This window comes from Lynx rufus, unplaced genomic scaffold (genome assembly GCF_022079265.1).
Source record: "Lynx rufus isolate CCGP_SWC_20201006 ecotype Redwood Valley unplaced genomic scaffold, mLynRuf1.p SCAF_3, whole genome shotgun sequence".
NCBI lineage: Eukaryota > Metazoa > Chordata > Mammalia > Carnivora > Felidae > Lynx > Lynx rufus.
The window spans coordinates 153,843,156-153,862,842 of NW_025814845.1; the positions used below are offsets into that span (position 1 = coordinate 153,843,156).

Consider the following 19,687-nt stretch of genomic DNA (forward strand, 5'->3'; position numbering starts at 1 on the left):
CTGGGCCCTGCCTCCCAAAGACGCTGGAGGACACCTGCTGTTAATGATTAGAAAGTCTAGTCTCAGATCTTCCTGTGGATGAGACCTGGGGGCTGTCCTGGCAGAACAGGAAGAGGACAAAAAAAACAAACAAAAAAACCCCACAAAAAAAACCCTTTCCAGCCTACCCGTACCCACCCACCTCCACCACCTATGTGTCTAGTCTTGTCTCTTTGTCCACATTAGTTTAGTTGGGTTACTTCTGAAAATACCAGAATCTTAAAGAGGACCATAGAATCCTGCCCTAGGGACATATTCCAACGTGTGGAAAGGCATAGCTCAAAGATGTTCATCACAGCATTAGGTAGACCAGTGAAAAACTGAGAACAATGCCCAGCAGGGGGGTGGTTAATCGAATTGCAATGTGTCTTCTCTTCCCCATGAACTTTACCGGACAAAAAAGCAGTTCGGAAACAGGCTCGTGACCCCCGTGTTAAGAGAAATAAACTGGATAAAAGTGAGGCCCTCAGGGAGAAGGGTCAAGGAAGGAAGGATTAGACTCTGACCTCTGAGGGGCTGGAGATAACAAGCCAAGGGGAAAGGTCACCTCCAGAATCTGTGGAACCAGATGACAAAGCCAGGTGAACAAGAACTGACATTTAGTGAGCTCCTTATGTGGGGCATCTTTCACTCATCCAGTCCCCTGAGCACCCTGCTTTAAGACCCATTTTCTAGATGAGAACACCGAGGCCCAGACGGGTCAAGGAACTTGAAGCAAGATGTGCGCCCAGGCCACCTGCTTCTAGAGCTGGGGTCTCCACCTTGCTGCTGTCCTGCCTCCTCTGGTTCACCACACAGTGGAGCGTTCCAGAGCCTCCTGGCTATGTAAGCCACTTTGCCTCAGACCCCGGTTTCTTCATCTGTAAAAGGGTTATATTCCTCATCTGCCGAGCACCCAGCGTGCAGCCTGATAGTGTGGGGCTTCCCTTCGCCCCCCGGCCACAGGCACTCCTGAAGTTCCCACAGCATCCTTACAGCTGTCGACCTAGGCTCCCCTGAGGCACGCAGGATAGGACATCCTGACTCCTGAGTGGCAGAAGGGCCCATGCGGGCAGTACTGGAGGAGGACTGGGTCCCCAGGGAGGACAGGGACATATTATAAGCAGAGCGCAGAGGTGCTTCAGAATCCAGAAGCTAAAGCCCGTAGTCGATAGACCATGTCTCTTCCTGTGGTCCTTGTCACAGATTCTGTCCCACCATCTGCTCATAGGTCCCTGCACGCCCCCCACACTCTCCCCCTTTTGGACTTCTCTCTCTTTAAGTGCTACCTGTTTTCTTTCTTTTTTTTTTTTTTTAACTTTATTTATTTTGAGAGAGAGAGAGAGCAGGGGAGGGGCAGAGAAGAGGGAGAGAGAGAGAATCCCAAGCAGGCTCTGCATTCTCAGCGCAGAGCCCGATGTGGGCCTTGAACTCACAAACTGTGAGATCATGACCTGAGCCGAAATCAAGAGTCAGACCCTTAACCGGCTGAGCCACCCAGGCGCCCCTCCCGCTCCTGCTCACAACGTTCCCTCTACCTGAGTTCCTTCTCTCCTCTGTCTTTCTGGTTTCTTCCTGATCATCGTTTAGGACTCAGTCCAGGGGCCCCTCCTACAAGCTTGCTGATTCCCATCCCTCACAGCGTCCTCTGCCTGCCGAGGCTGAACCCAGGGCCCCCTGAGAGCCCTGAAGTGTCCCAAACACCTCTCTGACATTGCACCTATCGTCCTGCATTATGCTTAACACTTTGTGTGTCTGTGTGCCCCTCGCCGGCAGCTCCTTGCAAGTGGGATCTGGGTTTTATTCATCTTTGCCTCTTGAGGGCCTGAGCAAGACCTGCACATGCTAGACGCTCCATAAATGTTTGAGTTGCCATGATCTTTGGAGAAGCAGGAACAGGATGGTTTCCGGAGTAAAAGAGGTGTAGCGATGCCTCAGGGCCTGTGATTAGAGAGCTAAGTCAAACGGACCCCACCCCCCCCCCCCAAGACAAACCACAGGCTTCCATGCGTGCAGTTTCCGGTTGCAAAGAAAGTGCTACCCCGATATCCAAAATACAGTCACCTTTTTCCAATGGTTGAAGTTCTACACTTAGACATTCAATCCTTTGGCTTTGTTTGCCACCTGTTTCAATGGAAAGCCCCTGATCTTAAACCTGAGCCATCGCCGACTCCTCGTCCGGACGGAGAGAGGAGTGCAGCCACAGGGAGGTGCCCCAGGAAGTCAGCATGCCCTCCCATTCCTCCACGCTTTTTGCACATTTTTCTGTCTGGGTCCATACTGTTGTTCGTTGCAAGTTTTAAGAAAAATTTAATCCAGGGGCACCTGGGTGCCTCAGTCAGTTAAGCATCGACTCTTGGTTTGGGCTCAGGTCACGATCTCATGGTTCATCAGTTCGAGTCCTGCATGGAGCTCTACGCTGACAGTGTGGAGCCTGCTTAGGATTCTCTCTCTCTCCCTCTCTCACTGCCCCTTCCCCGCTCGTGCTGTCTTTCTCTCAAAATAAATAAATAAACTTAAAAAAAAAAAAAAAAGCAGCTCTTTCTGCCCACACATCCTGGCCCCGTGCTTTAATAAATTCACCTTTTTTGCTCTCCCCTTCCCCACCCCCCGCCAAAAAAAATTTTAATCCATGGTTTTCCTGCCCCTTAACGAGACTGTTGCTTAATGCTTGGCCCATCTCTGGCTTGTTTCTTTCTATTCTCACATGAGTCCCTGAACTCACGGGGGATGAGGAGACAGATATCCCCTGGGGGAGGAACAGGGGTCCAGAGGAAGAGGATGCGCCCTGGGAAGCGTTTGTCTCTCTCCTGCCAGATCCTTGAGTGTCCGGCCAAGGCCAGGGCAAGGGGTGGTGGGCAGTGTTGGCCCCCCAGGAATGGAAGAGCTGTTCTTACTTGGACAAGGCCAGGCCATGCTTGCCCAGCTGTGGGTGCAGGTCAGACAGGAGAATGCCGGCCTCCACAGTCACCTGCTTCTTCTCTGTGTCCACCTGCAAGAGACCAGCACAGGCTGGGATGAGCTAGGCTATCGCCCAACCCTCACCCAGCAACCACATTCCCGTGAATATGAGCACGTCTGTCCCAGCCTGTGGTCAGCTCAAGCTGACCTCTTGCTGCAGGCAGCTGAAGGGGGTGTGGGCAGAGCCCTGGAGTGCTGGGGCTGTGGGAATACAGTCATCCCCCCTTATCTACAGGGGATAATGCGTTCCAAGACCCCCAGTGGATGACTGAAGCCGCATCTAACACTGAACTTTACATATACCATATTTTCCCCATATGTTGACCTATGATAAAGTTCAATTTATAAATTATGCACAGTGAGTAACAATAACTAAAGATAAAATAGAACAATTATGACAATATATTTAATAAAAGTTATGTGAATGTGGCTTCTGTCTCTCTTAAAATATCTTCTTGTACTGTCCTCAGCCTTTTTTGTCTTGTAAGGATGTGAGATGATACAATGCCTACGTGATGATGAGATTAAGTGAGATAAAGGGCTTAGGAATTGTGACCTAGGATTAGGTGACTGTTGGCCTTCTGATAATATGTCAAAAGGCAGATCATCTGCTTTCAGAGGGTGGTTGACCTCTGAAACCGCGGAAAAAGAAACCACAGATAATGGGGGGACTAGTGTATTCTGTGTAACCCCTTACACAGGGGGAGGAAATAAAGAGCAGGGAAAAGAAGGGGCTCACTCAAGGTCACTGCCATAACTCCACCTACTCCCAACCCTGCCCCACCTGGACCAGAAGGTAGGATTCCTGGATGGTCGTGCATAATCACCAACTAAGGAGGGCCTATTCCTACAAGGGCTTGATTCTACCAGATGGAGTCCCAATTCTCCATTTATTCTCACCGGGGAGGTCTTAGGCAAAGACTGAGGACTGGAAGGGGACAGAAGTTCCCTGCCACGCACAAGAAGGGTTCTAGAAGACCCCTGGCAGCCCAGGGAAGTGGGAGCAGACTCTGCTTTCCCAGGGAGGAGACTGAAGTTCAGGGACTTTAAGTTGCTCACCCAAGGTCACGCAAGCATCGGCGGCACTGAGAGGAGAACTTACATCTGTGGGACTCCAAATCCCAAGCTCATTCGACTGACCCTGAGCACAGAACTGGGCAAAATCAATTGTTGGAGCCCAATCCTCACTAATTAGCAATCAGAGTTCATTACTGCCATGACTGACATCTTGACCAGAACATTTTCTATGGGGTGGAGACTGTCAGCCTGAGCAAAGAAATAAATAATAGAGAGAAACCTAGAACTTCGGCCAGCAGGGCTGGGGGTCGGTGGGGGGCGGGGGGCGGGGGTTATTTGGCAAAAACTACAGCTCAGGGGAGCCGGCCCTGTCAGGAGAGAAGGCCCCGTCTGGCCTCCACTTCCTGGCAGGTGCCTGACAAGTGCTGGCTGAAATGCATGGACAGCATCCCAGCACAGCGCTGGTGTCAGACCCCCGAGTTTGTGCCCAGCTCTGCTACTGATTGGCTGTGTAACCCTAGGCAAGTCACTTGCCCTCTCTGATCTTGTTTCCCCATGTGTAAAACTAGCTAGATGTAAATCCTTCCGGTCTGGGACTGTGAGTCCACCTTTGGGGATCTGATTTGCCATTTTTGTTCTAGAGAAGCAGAGAGGAGGCACTGGCAGGAGGAAGGAGACGAACATTCTCTCTGTGGCCACAAGGAGGCGCACACAGCTGCCAAGAAGCCTGAGCAAGCCCAGGGAGGGCTCCGGGGAAGGGGTGATCGTGGGCAGGTCAGAAATTGGGGTGTCACTTTGGACTCAGGGGCAGGGAGGGGATCGGGCCTGGGGGCAGAGGCTAAGGAGTTTCCGCCCAAGGTCTGGGAGGGAGGCTGAGGCTGGGGGAAGCCGAGGGCTCTGAGTACCTGCAGAACCCGGTTCATCTTGCCCATGTGGATCATGAAGCCATCGGTGCAGGCGATGTCCGAGGGTGAGTGGCCACCTCCCACCACCTTCACCCGCTTGTTCTGCTGCCTGGCCAGGGCCAGCACCTGCCGAGGCAATGCTGGAGTCAGCCGGGGGCCAGAGACCTGGCAGGGCCTACAGGGGGGTGGGCCGCCCAGGCTGCCAAGGCCCCTGCCCGGCTGGAGGCCGGTCCAGTCCGGGAAAGAGAGCCAGGGTGAAGAGCCAGGAAGTGAGCGGCACGCAGAGCGGAATCATGCTAAGGTGGGACTCCCATGCCCCTTCCCTGCTGCGGCTGGGAGCTCCTCGGTGGGCACACCCGATCACACCCTTTGCCAGCACGAAGCCTTCTGAGGGCGCCCCAGTGCCTTCAGAGTAAGGTCCCAGCTCCTCATCCTGGCCTACACGGGCTCAGCGGCCTCCCAGGCTGGAATGAAGGCTGCTGGGGTGAAAGTGGCTTCCTCTGACTTTGTAAGTGTGTCTCTCCCAGGCCCAGCCCTCATCTCTAGTGATCACGGAATGAATAAATTAATTAACAAATGCATGGTATCACTTACATGAATCCATTCCCTTTTACCCTCACATCCCTGCTCCAAAACCTCACATCTGCTACCGGGAACACTGGCCTTACAGCGTGTACCACAAGGGGTTCCATGAGCAAGTGAGACTGGGAAGGGTTCTGTCCTCCCTAGCTCCTTTCTCCACCCACCGTGTACATGGCGTGTTTAAGACTACAGGCTCTACAGTAAAGAAATCTGTTTAACACTATCTTCTGTGAGCCCCCTTGGCCACACCGCCAATTTTTATTTTCACCTGATCCTACTAGCCCTCCGGGGAAATGTCAGCCTGCAGCGGCCTCAGCCTGTTGGGAATTCACAGTTGTGTGGGCCAGCACAGCTTAGAACGGCCTTGATTTATGGCCATATCAGCATACCTCCAACATTTCCCTCAGCTCAGAGGAAAGCCAGTTGCCTCGGCATTCAAGGTCCTCTAATCCTGCCTTCCCAGCCTTCCTCTTCTGCCCTCCGCCCACTCATCCCCTCCAGGCACTTGGGTCCCCGTCTCTGCCGCTTCTGATGGCTCCCCGGGCATGCTCCTCACTTTCTCTTGCTCAGTGCTCTTCCCCTGCGTGAGAAGCTGGAGGCTTTGAATCAGACAATCCCTGTGGGACTCCTGGCTCTGATGTTTATTAATATGGGAAAACGACAAAACCTCTGGTAGCCTCAGTCTATCCATCTGTGAAATGGAGATAATAATCACCATGTCTCAGGAGAGCATGGAATTGAAGAGAGAATAGATACGCAGCACAGCGTTCTGACTTAGGGTCACTTCACGGGGACTGTATCGTCCAGACTGCTGTTCTCCGAGTGCGCTCCCACACACACGCCCGTGCACACACTCACACACACGCGCACGCAGAGTGAACTCCTCCCTCTTCGGTACCCTACTGCCGCTGGTGGAGCGGCACCTGTATCCTCTGGAGCTAGTTGCATGCATGCTTGACTGAGGTGCAAGCCTTTAAGGGTCTCTACGGTTTGGGTCTTGTCCATTCATTCATTCATTCATTCAACAGTGATTCAAGTGCTTTCTGTGGCCAGGGACAGTGCCAGGTGCTGAGGATACAATGGGAAACAAGCCAAGCATGGTCGTACATCCTTATGAGAAGGAGAGCCAGAAGCATGAACATGTTCAAGTCGACAAAGTAATTGCAAGTTAGGAATACGCAATGAAGGAAAGAAACAAGGAGCTGAGACAGAGACCGCTGGGGACAGTGGTGAGGTGGTCTGGGAATCCACTGAGGAGCTGAAGTTTACCCTGAGCCCTAAAGGAGGAAAAGGAGTTAGTCATGTGAAAAGTGAAGGGATAGGCATTCTGGCAGTGGGAACAGCAAGTGCAGAGGCCCTGGGGTAGGAAAAAGTTCGGTTTGTCTTATGAACAAAGAATGAACCAAGGCCAGGTGATGCATGGCCTTCGGGAGTCAAGTTAGGCTTTTACTCCACAAATAATAGAGAGCCTGTGGGGGCTCCTGGGTGGCTCAGTTGGTTAAGCATCCAGCTTCGGCTCAGATCATGAGCTCAGGGTTCATGGGTTCGAGCCCTGCTTCAGGCCCTGGACCGACAGCTCAGAGCCTGAAGTCTGCTTCGGATTCTGTGTGTCCCTTTCTCTCTGCCTCTCCCCCACTTGTGTTCTCCCTCTCTCTCAAAAATAAATAAATAAACATTAAACAGTGAGCCTGTGAAGGGATTTAAGCAGAGAGTAGCCCAGTCCAACTTACATTTTAAGAAAATTACTTCTGCTGAGGTGGAAAGTGCATTCAAAGGACGTGAGAATTGAGGCAGGGAGACCGGGGCCATGGCCGCCGCAGGTCATGGTGAGTGAGGAAGGGATGGCAGAGTGGGCATGGAGATTGGCAATGGTGCTGAAGAGAAGGGGATGGGTTCTGGAAGCTTCTGGGGCAAGACTTGCTGACTGCGGATAAGGGTAAAGAAAAGACAGTGACCCACTTCCTGGCTTCCCAGGCGCCCCATGCAGAGACAGGGGTAGAAGAGGGTGGAGTCAACAACACAAGAGACTCAAAGCACTGGAAATGTAGTCTGGGGCACGTAAGCCTGTGATGACCTTGAGACACACAACGAGAGAAGTCACATGTGAGTCTGCGGCCAGAGAAGAGATCTGAGCTGGAAATGAAATGCTGGCAGCCATTGGTGGCACAGGAAGGTGTAACATGGAGCTGTAGCAGGGGAGTGGGGGCCAGGAGCCCGGAAATTTTCAGGCTTCATGGAGCTGTCTCCTGGCCGGCAGCTCTGAGGTGGGGGTGGGGGTGGGGGTGGGGGCAGAGCGACCCAACTTCCTGTCTGGGGCAGGGACACTCACCTCTCTGACCTCCTCCACGGACGTGGGCTGGTAGTACATTTCTGGGCAACAGCCGTAGGTCCTAGCCCAGTTTTGGAACTTGACTCCTTTGTACCCATGGACCTGCGACAGGAAAAGAGCTGGGTCGTCACAGACATGTGGCCGCGCGCTGCCCCGACGGCCGTCCCGGGCTCCCGCCAATGCAGGATGGGATGCCGGGGCCGGGGCCGGGGCGCTGAGCCAGTGGCCGGTGGGAAGATTAAACGGACGTCGGAAGCTCTGAAGCTGCGGGACTTCCTGTTTGTTCTCTCCCTTGACCCCTCATGGCCACGTGGGCAGAGCACACAGAGAACCCTGTCCATTCTTAGCTGAAACGATGGGGCTGGGGGTGGAGCCCGAAAAAGCAGGACTCAGGGCCCCTGCCCCTCCCCCCACTCTGTCCCGGGCACCTCTCTGAGGGAACCAGCAGAAGGCGTACTCGGTCCAGCAGGGACACTGGGGAAGGGGTTGCGCCAGTGGGCCTGGTGGCGCAAGAAGGACTTGGAGCTGGCCTTCAGCTCTCCTATGAGGCTTCTCCCACCAAGAAGGGCCAAGTCTGGGGGGGATTCCACTGCAGCCTTTCTGGCCTCTAAACCAAAGCAGGGAGCTCTGGGGATAAGACTCCCACGTGTTGGATATGAGCTGTGTCCTGAGCACTGTACAAGATCCGTACACGTGGTACCTTATTTAGACCTTACAATAATGCCACAAAATCGGTAATACTACTCCCATTTTCAGGAGCAGAAACTGAAGCCCAGAGAGGTGAGGTAACTTCCCCAAACACAAACAGCAATCAAATGAAGACACTAGAGTCCTACCCAGGCCTCCGTCTCTTCCATGCTTTCCCCAAGACCCCAGTGCCGCCCCTAGAGCCTCAAGTCCAATGCAAGAGGGTCCCCATGGCCTCCCCCAGGCCCTAGACTTGACCTAATTCTGTCCTCCCACGTCTGGCCCATGGGCCCAGCCTGAACGCAGCCCTGCTGGGCTGACGGGCTTGCCGTGCGATCCTACCATGGCTGCGGCGGTGGGTCGGTGGCCTTGGCAGACTAAGGCTCCCTCCGGGAACAGAGCTCGGGGCAGCAGCGTGCAGAGGCGAGGTGGGGCGACGGTCTGGAGCGGAAAGCACAGCGGCCTCCGAGCACAGGGCTGACTCTGTATCTACTGCATACCGAGGGGCTTCGGGCGGCAAAGGTGGGTAAACAGTGTTGCGACAAGCTCCACCCGGACAGATAGCCAGATAGCAGCGCAGGCCCTGCCCCCTGCCCCCTGCCCCGGGGGCCCTTCTCAGGCAGCGAGGTGGAAGAGAGGAGTTTAAGAGGCAGCTGTTCTGTCCCTGGACGCTGCTTGAGCTCTGACCCCAGCTCTGGGCATTCTGGACCCAAAGGACCCTACAGCTTCCAAACGGGATCCTTAATTCCATAGGTCAGCAGAGGCTGTGACGTGGAGGGTCTGTGGGGGTCTTCATGCAGGGGCTGCCTTGGTGTCCCCTTGGAGGAGGACACACGTGGCACCCCAGGGCAGGTGCAGTCAGGATCTGTGTTAGCTCATCTGTCCGACTTGGGGGATGAATACACCGAGCCCCCCATCGCTATAGAGACAGGACGGGGAGCTGGTGGCTTGTAGCACCGGGTGGGGAAGGGAGACGAGGGACCCTCCGCTCAGGCACTCTTCCAGCAGGGGCCTTTCCCAGGCTTTATGGGTTCCTCCTCCAGGCTCTGCCTGTTAACCTCTGGGAACCTCATTTTCCTCCCCAATAAAGTTGGGGAACTTTTGCCGAATTCTCTGCGTCGATATAAAGGTGAGAGCAGATCTATGAGGAGCATGGGACCCAACGGGAGCTTGAGATGACAGCAAGCTCTTGCATCTGCCCCGGCCATGAGCTTGCTGGTGGCAGGATTCTCCGGACACGCCAGCCTGAGCTGGTGCCTGGCACAGAGCCAGCGCCCCAAGTGCAGTTGTGCAACAAACAATCCCGGCCTGTCAGATCTCTCCAAGCCAAGGGCTGGTGTCTGGTGCGAAAGCAGGGGAGGAGGAAAGGGCAGGCTGAAGGAGCGGAGCTGGGGTCAGAGATGTGCCCGGAAAGTCCTAGCAAGGGGGAGGGTCAGAGGCACACCTGTATCCCCCGGAGCAGGATTTCTGCCAAGCTACGGAGTGCGTGTGTGTGTGTGTGTGTGTGTGTTATGATTGTACCCCCACCCAGATGCAAATGTACGAGTATGAGGTAGGAGTGCAGCGTGTGCTCATTACAGGGAAAGCCTGGCTCAGGAGGTGACTGTTTACGGTGACTCGGCAGCTCAGTCATGGAGAGGGGAGTCCCAGGGCCACAGAACTGATCCTTTGGGAAAGGGCTGTGTTAGAGGCTGAACTGTGTTCCTCCCAAATTCCTATGTTGAAGCCTTAGCCCCCAGCACCTCAGGATGTGACTGTATTTGGAGAGAGGGCCTTTAAAGAGGTCATGAAGCTAAAGTGATGTCATCAGGATGGGCCCTGATCTAATATGACCGGTGTCCTAATAAGAAGAGCACACAGAGGAGAGGCCATGAGAAGACTCTGGAAAAGGCAGCCGTCTGCAAGCCAAGGAGAGAAGCCTCAGGAGAAGCCACCCCTGCCGACGACTGCTTGATCTCAGGCTTCCAGCCTCCAGAACTGGGAGAAAATAAATCTCCGCTGTTGAAGCCACTCAGTCCGTGGTAGTTTGTTAGGGCGGCCCGAGAAAATTAATGCCTGGTGTCTACACGCTCCTGAGGCTGGGATCTCCACAGGGGCCTTCGCGAGAGGGAAGAGCGAGGCCTGGCTCTTGCGTCTGAGCCTGGTTCACTTGGGCTGTCCCTGATGGGAGACGCAGGGCCTGTGCCCTCTAACGCTGCTGGCTCCACTGTCTGAGAGGAGGGAGCCTGGGGGGACCTCCCCATAGAGCCGCAGACTCCCTGGCTGGGAAGGGCAGGGCTTGGTGAGGGAGACAGTGGTTGGAGGCCTTGGGGCTGAGGGGTGGAGAAAGCACCTGGTTGGCCACTGTCCCAAAGCCCTGGAAGGAGGCCCATGGCAGGGAGGGGAGGCGAGCACGGAGGTTCACCCCAAATAAATAACTTGTTTCCCACTCACCCACAGTCAGACCCAAGGTCTCTCCTTTTGGAGAACGCATTCTATGCTCAGACCTCCAGGAAGCCAGGCGCTGCGGGGTGTGGGTGGAACTGGGCTGTGCCCTGGAGCTGCCCACGGGGCTCCCTTCCCTCCTCTGTTGGAAGATTTCCCAGCCTGGAATCACACACCATTTTCTCTTTGCCTCTTGCTACCGCCCTTGAATGGAACGCTTTCTCCCCTATCCCCGCCAAGCCAGTCACATCAATTTTGCCAATTGCCTTTATGGAGAAACAGAAAATGACATGAGAAAAATATAAACATCAGCAAAAAGTATCAGTTAATTTAATGTGCAATGCCACCATCCCGTGATTAAGGTGGATGGTTTATTGCTTATTCTTTCTTGCGTGAAGGACTCAGCTGGTTCAGTAATTGCTGAGTCTTAATTTTTTCTAACGTTTGTGGACAAGGGAAATTAATGCTGCTGTTTCAGTGGTCATTGAAGCTTTTTTGACCTTTTCCCCTCCCATACTTGTTAATCAGCCAGAGTGAGGTCCTTAATATACAACTTACATGTGGTAACTTAACACTTCTTTGAAATAGTGTGAATATCTGGGAGAGTGTTTAATGACTTCTGATCTGCAGATACTACTTTCTTGTGCTACTAATTCAAGTTCACTCAATACACATGGCAAAGAAGGATGACACAGTCTAAAACGCCCCCTGCTTCTCAGAGTTGAATCCAGGATAATTGATGGAGACAAAGACCAAATATCCATCTCCTCAATCTATTCAAATGGCAAAAAAGATGACAGTTTGGCGGCTTCTCTGGAATTTTCTTACTTTGAGTTACATAAGCCAAGAATTGTTTCTGTCTTTGAAATTCTGACACAAGCCAGTCACACCGAGTCTCCCATGCTGATACATTCTGCCCCGTTCTGGGGGGCTTGGCATGAATATCATGGAAAACAGTGACGAAGTGCCTAAGAAACACAAGGTAGGTCTTAGCCAAGGTCTTTAAGCTAGGAAGTTATTTTTTAATTGATTAAAAATGAGTTTACAGGGGGCGCCTGGGTGGTTTAGTTGGTTAAGCATCTGACTCCTGATCTCAGCTCAGGTCTTGATCTCAGGGTCATGGGTTAAAGCCCTGCATTGGGCTCTATGCTGGGCATGAAGCCTACTTAAAAAAATAAAAATAAAAATAAAAATAAATAAATAAATAAATAAATAAATAAATAAAATAGAATGAGTTTATGACCCATGGGAGAAAATATCTGTAAATCATATATCTTACAAGGGATTAATATCCACAATATATAAAGAAGTCATACAACTCAACATGAAAGCAAATATTAAAAATGGGCAAAGAAGGGGTGCCTGGCTGGCTTAGTTGGTTAAGCATCCGACTTTGGCTCAGGTCATGATCTCGCAGCTAGTGAGTAGTTAGAGCCCCACAGCAGGCTCTCTGCTGTCAGCACAGAGCCCGCTTCAGATCTTCTGTCCTCTCCTCTCTCTGCCCCTCCCCCGGTTACACACTCTCTCAAAAATAAATAAAATTAAAAAAAAAAATGAAACCTTCTGCATCGCCGATGGGAATGCTGTTACGTGTTTGGTGCAGCCACTCTGGGAAACAGTATGGTGGAGCCTCAAAAAATTAAACACAGAAGGACCACATGATCCAGTAATTCTACCTCTGGGTATATACTCAGAAGAACAGAAAGCAGAGACTCGAAGGGGTATCTGTACACCATGTTCATGGCAGCATTTATTCACAGTAGCCAAAAAGGTAGAAGCAATCAAGTGTCAACCAACAGATGAACAGATAAAATGTGGCATCTCCACAGACTGGAATATTGCTCAGCCTTAAAAAGGAAGGGATATCTGACTCACGCTACAACATACATGCGCCTTGAGGATCTTCTACTGAGTGAAATAAGCCAGTCACAAAAAGACAAATACTGTATGATTCCACTTATATGAATTAGCTAGAGTAGTCAAACTCATAGAGACCCAAAGTAATGGGTTGCCATGGGTTGGGGAGAGGGAGAAGTAGGGGTTCGTGTTTAATGGGTAGGGTCTCAGTTTGGGACAATGAAAAAGATCCGGAGGTGAGTGGAGGTGAGGGCGGCAAACAGAGTGAGTGTACTTAATGTCACCGAACTGTGTACTTGAAAGTAGTTAAAATGGCAAATTTTAATGTATATTTTACCACAGTGAAAGTGAAAAAAAAAAAAGTGAGCTCACAGGAGTATAAATGTCATTGATATTCTTTCAAAAGTAGGTACCAGACTCAAAACCCTTATATGTACATACGACAAAATGTACTTAAGTAAACCAACAAAGTGATCCCACTCATACCTTATAAATACCAAAGCTGGAAGCCTCCACGGTAACTGTAAATCCTTCAGCTGTGTTATTAAAAAAAGTATTGCATTTCTATTTTACGCAGCAGACACCCACTGAATGCTAACAAAGATTCATAGATGACTAGAACCGGGAGGGCTTCTCCTTCTGAATTTAGTTCTATTAGCAGATATTCCAGGAGTCTTGAAGAAGAGTCCCCTTCCTTCTTCCTCCCTCCCTTCCTTCCTCCCTCCCTCCCTCCCTGCCTTCCTGTCTCTTTTATAGGCTCCACATGCAACATGGGGCTTGAACTCATGACCCTGAGATCAACAGTCACATGCTCTGAGCCAGCCAGGCACCCCCAGTCTTATTCCATCAAGTCTTGGCATGGTGATAACAGTCATGCAATTGGCCATCCATGTCACCCAGTAGGACATCAAAATCAAGAATCTGAAATCCACTCATTTATCCATCCATTCATCTGTGCTTCCATTCTGTTATTTACTCAGCAAACATCGAATGGGCATCTACAAAATGCCAGGCATCTGCTGTGTTAGGATCAAGGATGAGCACCTAGCTAGGTAGTTGCCCGTCCTAAAGGCCTTACAGTCTCGTGGGGCAGACAGTTCACAACTGGGTGCAGTAGCCAACACTTGGGAGAAACTTCTATAACTGCTAAGAAAATATTTTTATCATTTGTTGCCAGATGGATTCCTTTGAATCGCGAGGCATGGTATTTCCCACCCAACTCCTGTTGCATAAACCTTTGAGGTTCTGACCTAGATATTCTAGCGATTTGTCTGTTTTGTATTTGTGCTTATGGTAATGTTGATGTGAACAACATGCAGACTGGCTTAGAGTTACTTCAAGGCCTAACACCAGGGGTTCACTGGACCCCAAGAGAGACAGAAATAGTTTTTTGTCCCATCTGTTCTAACAGACTCAGAAGACATTTCTCCTGGGAACCTTGGATACTGCTAGTTGACAGCCACTAAGGGTGAGGACAGAATTTGTGAGCGACCATAATCCCCTCCGGAGAGAGCTCCGTGACCCCACTGATACGTGGGTGTAACAGAGAATGTGGGGTCTGCTGTGCCTCTTTTTGAGAAGGCTAGTTTCCTTAGCAGAGGTCAATACAAATTTATTACAAATGTATTTGTTATACATTGTATAATTAAAGGAACTTGAACACACTCCCAGCAAGTTGTACTTAAACCGGCATCTGAAAAATCTGTCTTAATGAGGTCAGTCCCCTTTGCTGCCAGAGCTACAACCAGCTGATTGATGTGTGGGCCAAAGCTCTCCAAGGCAGCGGGGAAACACATATTTCTAGTGTTTTCGTGAATAAACTGAAGACTCTTCCAGTCTAGGGTCCTTTATGACCCTCTATCTTGCATGACTGGTTATATTTTTGTTGCAAACCTATGGACCTGAGTCATTTGACCCTTATTTGAGATTGAACATACTCTGTTTTAGTAACATACCTGGCTGACATGGTCATTTCCCCAGGTCACGAATTTGCCATTTATTTTATTATTTAAAAAAAAAATTAATGTTTATTTATCCATTCTTGAGAGAGAGCACAAGCAGAGGAGGGGCAGAGAGAGAGAGGGAGACACAGAATCACAAGCGGGTTCCAGGCTCTGAGCTGTCACAGGCTCTGAGCCCAACACAGGGCTTGAATCCACGAACTTCGAGATCATGACCTGAGCCGAAGTCTGACGCTCGACTGACTGGGCCACCCAGGCGGCCCACTAATTTGCGTTTTAAATGGGCCCTTTAACTTTCAGATCCAAAAGGAAGGAGGTGGTGGTGGTGTGGCTGGAAATTTAAAGCCCACATAGGCCTTGTCCTAGGATAAACTGGAAAGCTTACAGCTAAAACTTCCACAGCGTTTCCTCGTGCCCGGTGCTGTTCCAGGTCCCTGCATCCGTTAACTGATTTGGTACTCAGAATCACCTGAGTCTGGTACTATTCATGCACCCTTTACAGCTGAGGAAACTGAGGCACAAGAAAGCCTTTCTTGAGGTGACACATTAGAAAGTGACGTATCGGGAGTCTCGTCCAGGGAATCTGACTCCAGATTCAGAAAGGAGATTTTTGGTAGGACCTCAGCCTTTGGGACCAGAGTGAGCCTGAATCTAGGCTCTGCCTCCAACCAACCAAGTGACCTCGGGCAAGCTACCGGAACCTCAGCTTTCCCATCTGTTAAATGGGAAGAAGAGGTGATATATAGAAGGCTCTAAGGCATGCAGACATACTTAATAATGATAGCAGCTAACGTTTCTAACCTTTCCCTTGCCTTCTACACACACACACCCTTTTTTGCCAGGTTAATTTATACTCCACATAGTTCAGCTTAAAGATACCACCTCTGCCCTCAAGCCCTCCCTATAGAATGGACAGCGAGGGAGGTGCACATACACCTGTGAGCACACCGGTCTCTGGGGAAGGGAGAAAAGGCACACAGGCCACTCCGGGGACTTGCTGGAGGAGGTGGCAGGCAGGAGTCCTGCAAGCAAAAAGACCCATACGCCGGGGTGCAGGGTCAAGGAGAATTGGCAGGGTGCATGCAGAGACTTGAGGGGTGGTGACTTTGGAGAGCATTTAGGAATCTGGGAGTGATCAGGGCCGGCTGGGGGTGAGGGGCCTTTATTTGGGGACAGTGGGAGGCCCTGATACGTTCAGATCAGACTCTGTGCAGGGAGACCAGTTAGGAGGCCGTGCTGCAGGGCTCTGAGCCAGAGGTTCTGGGCTTGGAGCCGGTCAGTGGGAGGGGCAGGGGGGCACAACTGGAGGGGACAGATCCAGTGAGACGCAGCTTCTGGATGTGGCTGGGGAAGGTACAGCTGGAGGGAAGTTCTGGGTCTGCTCTGAGACGCATGGCAGCTGCTGCCAGACGTGACCATTCAGGTTTATACTAATTACAATTAAAGGAGAAATTCACTTCCTCGTGCTCATTTTCCACATTCAAGGGCTCAGGCCACGTGCACGTATGTGAGCATACTGTGTCGAGGGCACGTGGCTGCTGCACGTGGCCGATGGCTTCTCCGTCCAACAGCACAGAACAGACCATTTCTCTCATCTCAGAAAGTTCCACTGCACAGGGGCGCCTGGGTGGCTCAGTTGGTTAAGCAGCTGAGGCTTGATCTCAGGTCACGATCTCGAGGTTCGTGAGTTAGGGCCCCGCATCGAGCTCTGCACTCACAGCGTGGAGGCTGCTTGGGATCCTCTGTCACCTCTCTGCCCCTCCCTCACTTGTGCTCACGCTCTTTCTCTCAAAAATAAGTAACTGTTAAAAAAAGTGTTTTAAATAAAAGAAAAAGAGAACGTTTCACTGGACACCGCCGCTCTAGATCACGCAGTGCCTCAGAGACTCAAGAACAGAGGGACACACACTCACTCAAAGGCGACAGACAGGACTACCACCCTCGCTCTGTCTTCCTCCCAGAACACAAACGCCAGCCTCACGGAATGTTTGAGCTTTATTAGACCAACGAGTTCCAATCTCAGCTGATGTGCTTCAAAATTAACAGATTTTGCTGCCGAACCATGATTGGTTAGTCAAAGAGAAATCACCCCTGGCCATCCCGTTTTGTCGCCTATAGAACACTGTAAGCCACTCTTAAGAGAGAAAGTAACACCTTTACACCTGGAGAATGAATCAGATGTGATTTTTCCTGTATCTAAAATTATGTCAGATTTGACTCTCTTCATTTAAAGGAAACCACTCTGCAGAGTAAACCCCGTTGGAATGATGCTGCCGGTTACAAGAGGTGCCGGAAAGACTTCCTCTGGGTTCCAAGCCCAGCAGAGGAAGGGCTTGCAGGCCTGCTGGGGGGCTGGCACACGCCATGCCCTAAAGCTTCAAGACCACTGGTGGGTCCCTGGCATCCGTCTCCAGCCACTCAATGAGGATCCGATTCAACTCGGTGGGCCTGGGAAGGAAACAGAGGGCAATTCACACCTGTCAGGACCCACTCACCGCAGGCATGTGAGAGCAGAGGTGATGAAGTGAATGGCAAGGCCAGGAAAGCCCTTATTGGAGGTAAACAGGAAGTCCCAGTCTCCCCCACCCAGGGGTCTCCCCACCCCCGCCACATCTCCTTACTTCTCCATCTGTGTCCAGTGTCCGCAATCCAAAATGTGTCCCCTTTTCAGGTAGGGGATCTGGAAGAAACCCCCCCCCCCCGAAAAGTAAGTGGCAGAACACAGGTGGCTCTCGTTTTAGGTTAGTGCTCCCCACAGGCCACCCTCCCCAAAAATCCTTGCATTATTTAAGAAAGGAATGGGCATTTACTGAACTCCTACTATGTGCCGGGTAGTCTACGTGCATTGCCTTCTCTAACCTTGACCGTGATCCTATGGGGTAAGATGAAGGCTCAGAGAAGCTAGGTAACCTATCCAAGGTCACACAGAGTGGCTGAGTGAAGATTCAAATTCAGGGCTGACTTGTTTGTACTCATCGAAACAAGTTGCTTCTCTTTAGAATTATCAGGACGCAGCTTGTTCACTGTCTGGAAAACGCCTGGTTGTTTGGCTCTCGCCACACAGACATGACTGAGTCCCCCTCTTTTGGACCCTGAACCCCCACAGTGGGTCACCATAGCAAGCCCCAAAGAGGGAGAGGGCGCAGCAGCACTGCCCTTGGCACATGCAGGCTCCCTCCTGACACGAGCCTTGAACTGTGCAACCCAATGCAGAAAATGCTGGGAACGGAATGTGGCTTTCCTCCCAGAGGCGAGGACGGCCCCTTCCGGGCCTAAGCCTCGGCGAGGTTAGCAGTCAGTGGCCAGGGCGGGAAAGGGCCAGCCAAAGAACTGGAAATTCTACAGAAATCTTCAAGGGTTGGTGCTAGAGAAAACGAGCCCCGCCCCCCCCCCCCCCGGCCCCGTGGGCTCAGCCCCTCCATCAGCTGGGTCCAGGGCCCACCAGAAGCGTGTCCTTGGCAGCGTCCCACCCTACACACTGTCTGCTGTGCCTGATGATGCCAACGAAGCCACAGCCGAGTGCGGACGGACCGCTCCCGGCAGCTAGCTAGGCAGGATCCAATGAGCCAGCCCAGCTACCCCACCTGCAAGCCTCCCCAGTCCCTACCAACCCCCACGCTTGTGGCAGAGTGAGCTTCCAAACTGCAGGTTTGTCACCTGTCAATCCCCTTCAATGGCTCACGCCTATGGGCCTACAAAGCGCGGTCTGGCCCGGTGGGCTCAGCAGAATCTTCCAGTCTTACGGAGCTCCTACCATTCTCCAAGTAAGCCCTGCATGCTCCTTGCCTCTCACCCTGTCTTCTGTTCTCTCTGCGGGGCAAGCCTCAGTCGTTCGCCAAGGCCAGACGCAGTGGTCAGCACCTCTGTGAAGACCTCCTTCCCTAAGGAGCCCTCTTCACCTCTCTCCTGCGTCTGGGATGAACTGCAGGACAGCGAGCTCCCCAAGGGTGGGGTCTGCGTCTTATTCACCCTTACCTTCCCAGAATCTAGCACTGTGCTAACACAAGTGCCCAGTAAAAGCCCATGAAATGAATGAGTGAATGAATGAATGCATGAGTGAGTAAAGCACGAGTGAGTAAATGACAGGCCACATCAGTGCAGGGGAAAGAACGCATCAGTCAGGACTGCTGCTCCTATGAGGTGGCAGGGATCCTACTGATGAAGAACCAAGTGCTTTACCGGATCTCCGGCTCTGTGTCCCCAGCTGCCATCTTTCCTCCGTGAGGCCTGCGCCCTCTCCCGGGAAGCACTGATGACCCCAGTGCAGGACTGTTGGCTTACCCAGTCCTCCATATGCTTGGACATCTCCGGAGTGAGCACGACGTCCTTCTCCGCGGTCACCATCAGAGCCGGAATCAGGATCTAGGGGAGGGTACCAGGAAGCAGAGGCAGGCAGAGAAGGGACGGAACGGTCCCTTCTTGTGCCCCTCCATAGCTGAGGCCTTCCCTCTCCCAGGACAAGGACAGGGTACTTCATTTCCCTGCTTTGTGGCTTCCCCCATGATTAACATCCCCCAGAAAGACCCCCTGTGGTGCTGCTGTGGTCCTGGCTTTGTTTCCCCAGTTTTGCACTATTACTGGGGATCTCAGATGATGGTGTGAGGTGACAGAAAATACATAGGTTTTTCTCTGCCCCTGTTCCTGGCACAGGGCTCCTGAAACCCTTGTACTTTTCTAGGTGATAAGAATGATAGCAGCATCTCTTGTTCTAATATTTGGTCTTTTGATCCCATCCTTGCCTGACACAGGGTTCCTCAAACCCTTGTAAATTCCAAAGTGATAAGAGCACCAGGGGTATCTTTTGTTCTACTGTGGGGACTCTGGGTGGGCTCCTGGGTGGGGACTGGATGGGGCTGGTCACCACAAAGACTAGCCGAGCCAGCCGTGATCAGAAGCTTAGGCTTTTCAGCCCCAGCCCCCATTCTCTAGAGAGGACAGAGGGGCTG

The 19,687-nt window shown here is 51.9% G+C and overlaps 2 protein-coding genes across 3 annotated transcripts in view; both read right to left on the minus strand.

The window, feature by feature from the left end:
• The window catches only part of LOC124521196 (L-gulonolactone oxidase), a 33,761-nt gene extending 25,092 nt beyond the window's left edge, over nt 1-8,669 (minus strand). Inside the window, exons 1-5 of the mRNA XM_047092307.1 lie at nt 8,649-8,669; nt 8,227-8,286; nt 7,813-7,914; nt 4,902-5,027; nt 2,916-3,010 (exon numbers count right to left, since the gene is read on the minus strand). Coding sequence (XP_046948263.1) covers nt 2,916-3,010; nt 4,902-5,027; nt 7,813-7,914; nt 8,227-8,286; nt 8,649-8,669 — 404 coding nt within the window. The remainder of the gene's footprint in view (nt 1-2,915; nt 3,011-4,901; nt 5,028-7,812; nt 7,915-8,226; nt 8,287-8,648) is intronic.
• An 8,054-nt stretch (nt 8,670-16,723) lies between these two features.
• Nucleotides 16,724-19,687, minus strand: part of EPHX2 (epoxide hydrolase 2) — a 77,618-nt gene continuing 74,654 nt past the window's right edge. For both annotated transcript variants that reach the window (XM_047091919.1, XM_047091920.1), the window contains exons 17-19: nt 19,023-19,103; nt 17,363-17,421; nt 16,724-17,189 (exon numbers count right to left, since the gene is read on the minus strand). In XM_047091919.1, coding sequence (XP_046947875.1) covers nt 17,111-17,189; nt 17,363-17,421; nt 19,023-19,103 — 219 coding nt within the window. In that variant the 3' untranslated portion in view covers nt 16,724-17,110. The remainder of the gene's footprint in view (nt 17,190-17,362; nt 17,422-19,022; nt 19,104-19,687) is intronic.